This window comes from Aquila chrysaetos, chromosome 3, assembly GCF_900496995.4.
Source record: "Aquila chrysaetos chrysaetos chromosome 3, bAquChr1.4, whole genome shotgun sequence".
Lineage (NCBI taxonomy): Eukaryota > Metazoa > Chordata > Aves > Accipitriformes > Accipitridae > Aquila > Aquila chrysaetos.
In genome coordinates this window covers 28,606,908-28,616,535 of record NC_044006.1, presented here as the reverse complement: position 1 = coordinate 28,616,535, position 9,628 = coordinate 28,606,908, and the positions used below count along the sequence as shown (strand labels likewise).

At 45.2% G+C, this 9,628-nt stretch overlaps 1 protein-coding gene across 9 annotated transcripts; it reads right to left on the bottom strand.

The window, feature by feature from the left end:
- Positions 1-3,791: 3,791 nt before the first annotated feature.
- On the bottom strand, positions 3,792-7,797 carry C3H7orf25 (chromosome 3 C7orf25 homolog). 9 transcript variants are annotated; one of them, XM_030010339.2, is made up of 2 exons: positions 7,678-7,797; positions 3,792-5,365 (listed from the first exon to the last, which is right to left on the bottom strand). In XM_030010339.2, exon 2 carries the CDS (start codon positions 5,347-5,349, stop codon positions 4,081-4,083), a length of 1,269 nt encoding a protein of 422 aa, XP_029866199.1. In that variant the 5' UTR covers positions 5,350-5,365; positions 7,678-7,797; the 3' UTR covers positions 3,792-4,080. The 9 variants fall into 9 exon arrangements, with proteins under 9 accessions (XP_029866199.1, XP_040978658.1, XP_029866205.1 ...); XM_041122724.1 differs by having other exon boundaries at positions 7,681-7,776; XM_030010345.2 differs by having other exon boundaries at positions 7,674-7,773.
- Positions 7,798-9,628: the final 1,831 nt, after the last annotated feature.

Genomic DNA, 9,628 nt, shown 5'->3' with positions numbered 1-9,628 from the left:
TGTTTTCATGGCTTGCAGGTACAATGACAAACAAGTCATTCACCTGAAAATTTTTGTCAGCCAGAACAACTGGAAGTAAAGAACATACACAGCTGTGTCCAAAAATAAGTTTGCTTTTGACAAAACTGTAGAAGACAAATCAGAAACATGAATGTATTAACAACATAACTTACCTATTTATTTCTCATATAACATCCAAGTGCTTTGTACTGCCTAGCATCAATCACAGCATTCCTTGTTTGGTATTCGTTTGTGCACTGTTGGAGCACAGAGAACAGACTGAGTGCTTCACGGAACAGAGATACTGGCTCTCCTCAGAGACTATGGAGCCATACAGAAATAATGTAAAATAAATTAAAAGTGCCAGAAGAACAAGGTTCTCCAAAACAGTTTAGGAATCCATCTTTGCCAAGGAACTTAATGCTGAAACATTTAGTGAAAAAAATAACCAAACACAATCCATTGCAGCAAGTGAGATTTCTCCATATCATCAAGTGCCTGGTGCAGCGTAGACAAAGCAGTGTGATATTGGAAGAAAGGATAAGCAGTCTTGGATTTCCATTTTTTTCAACTTAATTTCAAACATAATTTGGTATCTTCTAATTACTCATTTGTAAAGTCATAAATAAGGGAAGTCCAACATCTAATCCCCCATTTGTAAAATTAAGTAGAAGCTATCTAAACACACTAAACCAGAACACTGCTTTATATATGTAGATCACCAATATCTTGGAAGGCAATACAAAAGCCACCAAATATACAATCAAAACACATTTTGGTTCCAAGCCAGCACTCAATTTCAGGTTTCATCTTATAAAGCAATTCTTACAGTCTGCCAGCATTGCACTTCTGTTTGACCAATAAGCCAAAAAAACACTGAAGGCAAAAATAGCTTTAAAAAAAACCAGCAAATCAAAACACCAAAAAAAACCCCAGAACACCCACATTCTGAGCTTTTTACTGCACCATGCAACAAGGAGACACAAAACAACAATAAAACCCCCTCAAGCCACACAGTGGCACACAGGCAATTTCTGGAGTTTCGTATTCCTAAAATATTGCTCATATGTTTGTTAAAAATTGGTAAGAGAAAGAAAATGGATTCAATAACTACTGTGTTGGGCAAATATGACTGGTAATGAAGAAAATCACCACATGATGGCTCCAGATACAGAGGCTTTTAAACAGAGTTGCATTTAGTGTTTTGTAGTGAGAGTTTTCTATGAACAAGTCAGCTAGCGCTGCAGCAGCAGGAGCGAAGAAATACAGCAAACAGAGCTCACCCACTTCTAATCTAGGCAATACAGAGGTTACTTGCTTTTCACTACTTTCTCTGAGTCACCTACCGTGTAAGAATGCAGGTCACTGCCGTCCCTACTGTGGTTTGGAAAAACCTCTTTAGAGGGTGCCCAAGAGGATATTCAAGAGTACTGAATGGGATAGAGCAAGGAAAATGATGGAAACCCACTTCTTAGACTCACAACAAGAAGTGGAATGAAGCAGCTTTCTCCCATTTACTCATTCAAAACCCCCATCAGGGTAGAAAAGTTGCAAGCAAATTAAAAGTAACTTAAATACAAAGGATTAGTTCTTAAAAGGCCATAAAAATTACCATGCATAAGTGCACAGTTACCAAGCACTTAGCTTTAAGTATATCCTGTAACTTTGTAAAACAGATTAATCAGTGATAAATAGTAAGCTGTCTGTTGGAATCTCAGCTTTTAAAGCTGAGTTGCAAACAAAAAGAACCCCTCTCTCCCAGGTTATTTGTTCATAAATTATTCACTAGGAGTTTTCTTGTACCTTCTTTCAGGACTTCTGATACCAAACAGAAATAGAGTTTTGAGACACACAGTTCATTCTTATTCTCCACAGATGGCCTCTCTCACCTCTGCTCCCACACCTACTGCAGAGGAAAGACATACACAGGTGTCCAGAATAAGAGCTCTCAGGGCAGAAATGAAAGGCATGTTTCCTTCCAGCTGTTTACACAAAACACCCATGATTGTGCTCTGGTCAATCCACCATACCATGATAAACCACTATCTCCCTAAGCTCCTGTATGGTGAAGCTGGCACTGTTAACTACTAAGGCAGACTGGCATTTCTGCAGCACAGCCAACATATTATTTATATAATTTCATTGCATTGGTCCTCCTTTCCCTTCAGAAGAACTTTCAGGGAAAATAATGGATACAGTGCGGGATGTATCCTGCCACAAGGTTTCCTTACACCACGTTAGGCTGTAGGAACAAGCTAGATGTTTTGTTAGAACAACTCACAAAGGGAGACCTGTGAAACTGGCAGGTAGAAGACTGGATGCTGAAGCAGCAAAAACCAAAATCCAGTTCCACCTATTCTAACTAAACCCCATGAACTACCTCAGTGACCAGCAGAAACGAGGGGCAGGTGGAAAGCAGACTGCTCTCTGCATTCTTAAAAGATACAGGTAAAGATATGCAGCATGTAGATATTGGTGACAACTCCTAAAAGGTTACTCTACAGGCATAGTAAGAACAGAGCAGAGCAAGAGTCATACTGACAATAAGTACACTTTTGCTCCTCAGAGTTAAGCTTACTCAGCTGGAAGAGACATGCAGAGTAGTGTTGCTGGCATGCCAGTATCTTTACACCAGTGCTGGAGCATACCAGAGTACCAGAGACAGAAAGAAATAGGCAGAGACTATGGCTAAGGGCAGCATTGCAGCTGCTTTGTACCGTAGGAAGAAATTTAGAGTGGAGTAGCAAGAGGCAAGGGAATGTTCTTTGTCTGAACTATAAACTGCATAATAATGCTATCTTGTTGAACAACAACTGATAAAATACTCTGTGGGTATCTCTTTCACTGACCAGATAAAATGTATAGCTGAGGGCCAAGAGGTTCACTCTGACATCTCAAAATTTTCCACTAGGAACCTGGTGCAAATTAATACCAAACAGCAAGTGCTGTCATTACAGCATACAGAAAAACATTAGAAAAACTTCTAAACCAGCAACTGTCTCCTGGGGGAAAAAAAAATAATATTGTTTTTTATTCTACCCTTTGAGTAAAACCAGCAATTACAACACCAGTGAAAAAGCTTCTCTCTACTATAGGGCAAAGTAGCATTTAACAACAAACCCCACAAACCTACTTCTCCGCCACACCAACACTAAAAGAACTCAGTGAGGCTTTGTTTCAAGTAATGCACAAGAAACGGAGCCAAATTCAAGTTCACCACAAGTCCTCAGCAGATAGCTTGCTAGTATCAAAAACTACCTGGGTGCAGGTTCAGTTTAGGAGGATTCTGTTATCTGAAGCCTCAAGCTGGGTTTTGCACACAGCAAGACTTTGCACTTGGGCAAAGGCTGAGAGAAAAGGGAAGCAGATTCGCCTCCTTGGTCTGCTACCACTGGCTGTCCAGTTTGGCCCAAGAGTCACAACATGTTAGTGCTAATAAACTCCAATTTCAACTGATTTTTTTGGGGGGGAATTTTAAAGCTGTTGCCCAATTCAGTCTAACATGGTATACATAGAGGGGTTCCTTCCAGTAAAAGGAGGAAGGCTTAAGTTAGGAGGAAGGCTTAAGTTGGTTTTTATTCATGGCTACTCGTCATGTCTGCAGGAAACAGCATTCACACAAAAAGGCATAGGTCTCTACACAAGGTACCACTGAATCCACAAGGAATTCAGTTGAACAGGATAGGTGAAAGAAAGATTTAAGTTCCCCAGAAGTCAAGCCTGAAGTCCACCTAACATGCTGAATTTAATCTCTCTGAAAAGGACAAAAATGACATGGGCACAAAGGTAACTGTGCTTTAACTTAACTTTTTAATAGGGATGGATACAATTAATATACTGTACACCAGTTAACAATTATTACTGAAATCTTATTACCTTAGTGAATAAATTAATGGTCAGCTGACCAAAGAAAGCAAGAACTGAGTAAAGATATTGCAAATTCCTTGAGGAACCCTTCCGCTGCTACAGTTACTGGTTTCACTGATACACACCCAAAAAATGTACTATGACACCTCTTATTCCTCCAAACGCCTCCACTGCAGCACCTGCAATATTTCAATGACTAACTCATCTAATGACTTACAGTCCATTATCAGTTGGGCAGCTCTTTGGTAAAGGTGTGGCAACAGATTCTTTGCTTTCTGTCAATGCTCGCGGCTGATGGACAAAAACACTGAACTTGACACCTTGGTTAGCCGCTGCCCTCACAAAACCACTATTTGCGGTCATGGTGATGGCTTTTAAAGTGTCTCCTGTCCCAAAAATGGTTAGAGAACGGCTGTTGATTTTTGAACTAGCCACTAGTCCTAAGGCACGGTCTGATGGCTGATCTGGCACCACATTAATTCTTTTAATAAGCAACGCAGCTCGCTCTTTCTCCCCAGGTCCTCCCAGCGTTTCCAAGATGGACTGAAAGTCTCTGATAGCAGATTCACAGGCAAAGAGCTCTTTCCCCTCCATGAACTTCTCCAGCTGAGGCAGGACTCTCTCCGTCCTTTCTTGAGCTGCTTGCTCCGTTAGCACTTTTTCTTTGAAGATGAAGTAGCAGCCACCATAGCTCAGAGCAGAGACATAGGTTATTAAGGTAGTGATGTCCAAGTTAACCCTATTGCACACGTTTACTTTGATCTGGGTAGGAAAAGCAATCCTGGCCACTAAATTCTCCTGGTCTACTCTGGTCACCTGCAGGAGTTCAGGGCCTTCGTCATCTGATTCACTGGCACTAAGGTGCTGGTTTTCTGTAGATGGCTCCACCAGCGAGTTCACAGCCACAATGTCTCCTCGCACAGATATTCCCATCTCCTTGAGTCTCTCTGCCATAGGACTGGACACGCTGTTGTAGAATGCAAAGATTATGTGGGGATTGCTGTACTCCACTGGCTGCTGACGGCTTGCTTGCAGGAAGTCCTCTGCCTGCTCAATGATGCTTTTGTCACCATACTGGCCTCTCCCCAGCCAGATGTTATGCAGGGCCTCAGCCTTCCGACCGATGGCCTTCACCCACGTGTGACCTCCATTTGCAACTACATCTACCACCAGTGTCTGTTTGTCTCCAAACCTGTCCTCATAAGCAAAGACTCGGAGGACACTGACGACATCCTCCAGGTTCTCTGCTGACTGAATAATGGCTTGGAGATGGGTAAGGTTTGTACTCTGCAGATGGGATTCTTTTATGGCCACCTTCCCTGCCTCCACCTTGTGTAAGAAGTTCAGCTCAGCCTTCAGTTTGCCACATAGTTTTGCCCCACCTTCTATTCTCCTTTTCTGGGACTTGGAAAGGGCTTCTGCTCTCTTGATCAATTCTTTGGCAACAGCAATTCTTTCACAAAGCAGTGACTGCACAGACATGTTGGAAACATTATTCCTACCAAGTGAAAGCAAAAGAGAGTATTGTTATTGCATGGTCAAGAATAAAGACAGTCAAAAGAGGTCTTTGCAGCTGTATACTCTGGAGCTTTCCAATAGACTTAGTGCAACAGCAACTGGAATTGTAAAGCGCAAGCATCAAGAACCTCAGCGCAAGTCCCACCAAAGAGTTCAATCCCTTTCCTTCATTTCTGGCGATCCAACCTACAGCCTCAGAAGATCTCTGTTCTCAGCAAGGGAGAACAGCAGCATTCAAGTCTCCACACACACCTTGCAAGTTTGTGGTTTTCCCCCCAACATGTGAGCCCTTCACTGAACTAGTCACTTAGAGAGATCTCAGCACTCACAGCTCATTTGCAAAAGTTGCCATCCAGAGCAAAATTAAAGATCTTTTTAATGCCATAACCAGATCTTGCCTCTCTCTCACCACAGTTACCATTAAAATATAAAAGCTACCCACCATACTTACAGACATACATAAAAACTACGAAATCCGGCTCCCAGCAAGTATTTTAACGCAGCATAGAGGAAGCTCATTGTATTTTACAATTAAGAGTAGCACATCTCTGTTCTCTCCAGCTTCCAACTTATACTGCACAACTCCATGAATGAGGCCCTAACAACCCCCAGCAAAGTTTCAACACTACACAGCATCATGACAGACTATGATTCGTAATTCTAGAGCCAAGATGTGGAAATCTCTATGTCTTCTAGTTCTACTAGAGATTTACAGTGTTGCATCTGGCAAGTCTATTCTTTTGCATCCATATTACGCTAGTATGTCTTCCTGAGCAAAGCATGACAGGAATTCCTTAACTGAACGTGGGCTGGCTTTGATAAATGTAGGATTCAATACCACAGCAAACAATACCATTTTTTATGACACGCAGTAAATAGCCACTACGAATAGTGAAATTAATCCATTTTGACTCCCAACTACATGTATAAACACATGTTCCTGTAATTCTTACCTAAGCTGCATATTGAAGAAAACTGGTATTAAAGGGCAAGACAAATGCAGCTTCAGCTGAAAAATGAACAACAGCATACTGCCTGGGTCCTAGAACAACTGGCTCTGCCAGTGCAGCTGTGCAGCCTGGCTTCAAACAGTTAAGTCACCCTTGCATTATGCACAAGTTCAAATACAGTCAGCATTAACCGCTACTGGTCCAGTCAACACCCAACACCACCAAAATCTCCCCCCTCCTTCTCAACCAAAAAGCCTAATGTCTCCCAGCATGACCTACTGACTCTCTTCAGGGTCAGAGGCCAGTGAAATCAGTCCTTCCCCACCAAAGTCCTCACCATTGCCACAAGTTTATTCTTATATGTAAAGCAAGAGTAACACCCCCCCAGTTACTCTTTGGCACCTCTCACCACAGCAGCTTCAACTTCTACAAACATAAAAAGGCTTCAAGACAAAGCTTACTTCAAGTTTTTCAGTGAAAGTAAGCCTGCAAACCCAACCACTTGTTCAGCACAACCACCGCGAGACGGCCTCACTATCAACCACAAGGCCTCAGAAGAAAAAGCACTCCTTAAAATGAGGTAGGAAGAAAAAGTAAAACCCTTCACACGCTTAACGTTTGCTGTTAAAATGAGCGCCGGCAGGCCGCCCGCTGAGGCGGAGGCCTCAGCCCGCCGCGCGCGCGCAGAGAGGTCCCGCGGGGACAGCCGTCCCCACGCCCGCCATTTGAGGGCGCCCCCCGGGCCGGGCCGGGCCCGCCCCGCAGCCCGCCCCCTCGGCCTCCCCCCCTCAGCAGCCGCGCACCGGCGTCGCTTTACCCCCTTCCCTTCCCTTCCCTTCCCTTCCCTTCCCTTCCCTTCCCTTCCCTTCCCTTCCCTTCCCTTCCTTTCCTTTCCACCACCCCCCCCCTCAGAGCCCGCGTCCGCCCTCGGCGAGGAGCGGCGCAAACGGCCGCTTCTGACGCCCCCGGCCCGGCCCGGCCCGGCCCGGCCCGCCTCGCCTCTCACGTGAGAGCGGCGCCGGGAAGGTCGCGGCGCCATCTTGGGTGAGGGCAGGGTGTCCTCGGCGCTTGTCCGCAGCCCCTCTCGGCGGCGGACCCCGGGGCCGGCCCCGGCCGCACCCCCCTTGACTCGCCGTCACCCGACACACCTTCCCCGGCGGGGCGGGCGGCGGGACTCAGGCGGCCGCGGGACGTGGGCCCCTGCCCACCTTTGCCCCCCGGTCACTATCGGGACGCGACGAGCCCGAGCCCGAGCCCGAGCCCGGGCTCGCCTCGCCTCTCTGGGAGCTCCCGGGCGCCGCTCCCTCCCCCACCGCCGCCTTCCCCCGCAGCCCGTACTCACAACCCGGCGGCAACAGCCTTCGCCCCGGGCAGCGGGAGGAGGCGGCCCGGGCCGGCGTGGCGCGGGTCGGCCCGGCCCGGCCCAGCACCTCCCCCGGGGCGGCCGGGCGGGGACAGCCGCCGCACCCGCCTCGCTGCGCCGCGCCGCCGGCCCCAGCCCGGCTCTCCTCCCCGGCCTGCCTGCAGTCGCAGTCACGGCGGTCCTCAAATAAATACGCGTTTTATCCCGAAAAGCCTTTATTAAAGAGCAAAGACAGTACATTAGGTCAGAAGAGCCAGAGGCAAGTCAGCCTTGGGCTTGAACGTCAGCGGGGAAGAAGCACCCACGGCTCAATGCACGCTGGGTCGATGAAGTTCAGAAAGCAAAAACGGGTCTTACTAAACCCTTTGGTGCTGAATGCGAGCAAGCGTCCTCCTGGCTTGCCCCGAATTGCTGCTTCCAACGAGTAGACATCTCCGTGGCCTCTAGCCTCTCCATGCTGCAGCGATACTCCCTAACTTGCCTTCTCTCCACCTACTCGTGGTGGCTGGCCCCTCCAGTAATTATCTTTACTTGTCTAAGTGATTTCACAAGATTCTGCAAAGCAATAGTAAGCCAAAGCAAGTTGTAAGGGGCTTACTGCACCTGTACCTTCCGTCACACTGGAACCTACTTAAAGTAATAACCTCGTGAAATGGTGATGCTGTTCTCAGATCCTGATCCTACTAGCTAAAGGAACAAAAGCCCAAAGAAATTCTCTGTTCTCACAGGTGTCACGCTATCCTGAGTTCCTCAGAGCACATCAGCTTCCAGGACATGCAAATCAAGACATTACCTACTTCAAGTGACCAGTGTCTCTTCTTCTTGTTTCAGATGACTGCATGAGGCACAAGAAAAATGAAGCAAAGTCATACTTCATGGTCTGCTTAAGTAACCCAACTTGTAATTTGTCATTTCTTACAAATGAACAGTGTTTGTCCACTTTATTCCCCCTTTACCCCACTTTATGTAGTGAGTTGTTTTACAAAATATAAAAATTGCACTTTCTGAAAATGACCACAACCACCATATAATTTGCTACTCCACTGCACTAGTATCTCTCACACCTAAAATGATTTTGAGAAATACATCTCAAAATTACTATTTCCTTAGATTCCGAGGATTTTGAATGGAAAAAGATGTAAATTAGTTCCCTGCAGTTTAAAGGTTCCCTTTAAATACTAGATAAAATTTAGTTACTGTTCTAGACATGCAGTCACCTGAGCATGGCAATGATTTTCTTCAGTGTAGGATTAAGCAGTTTAAAAAAAACCAACCCACACCATATCACCTTCCCCATTAGAACAGCATAATATCAAGGTCTATCTGCCTACCACTAAGAAAATTATCTAATACTCTAAATAAAGCCTGAGTTCAAAATATTATGCATATTCTTTCCAAATTACACCAAGTCCCATGAACTATGATTCTCTGTAGGGCTCAAGTATATCAGGGAGCATTAGGACTCGGTTCTTAACAGTGTAAAAGCCATCTTTCTCAACTACCAGCTTGGTGGCTCATCAAAATGAATAACTGGCAATGAACCATTAGACTATGGTATAGACCTACCCTCCTCGTTTCACACAAAGCATGGAGCAATTAAATATTACTACAGGAATTACAACAAGGGCTATGAGATCATCCCTCAGAGACAGCCTGAAGAAAGCACTCTCAAAGGAAACTTAAAACTGATCATTTTTAAGCTTTTTGTCGTAAAAGGAGACTATGTACTAATGTATGGTGCTGTGATAGCCTACTGACAGCATTCTCATCTTTCTCAAGGCACACTTCTATTTGTTCTCAAAAGAAAAAGGTGCCACCTTTAATAATAATCAAATCACACGTTATTTTACCAATTCAAACAGTTTACAATCCTAAAAGCACTGACTGAGGCAAGCTGGTACAAGAGGTGTGAGAGACTGAAAGAGTTCAT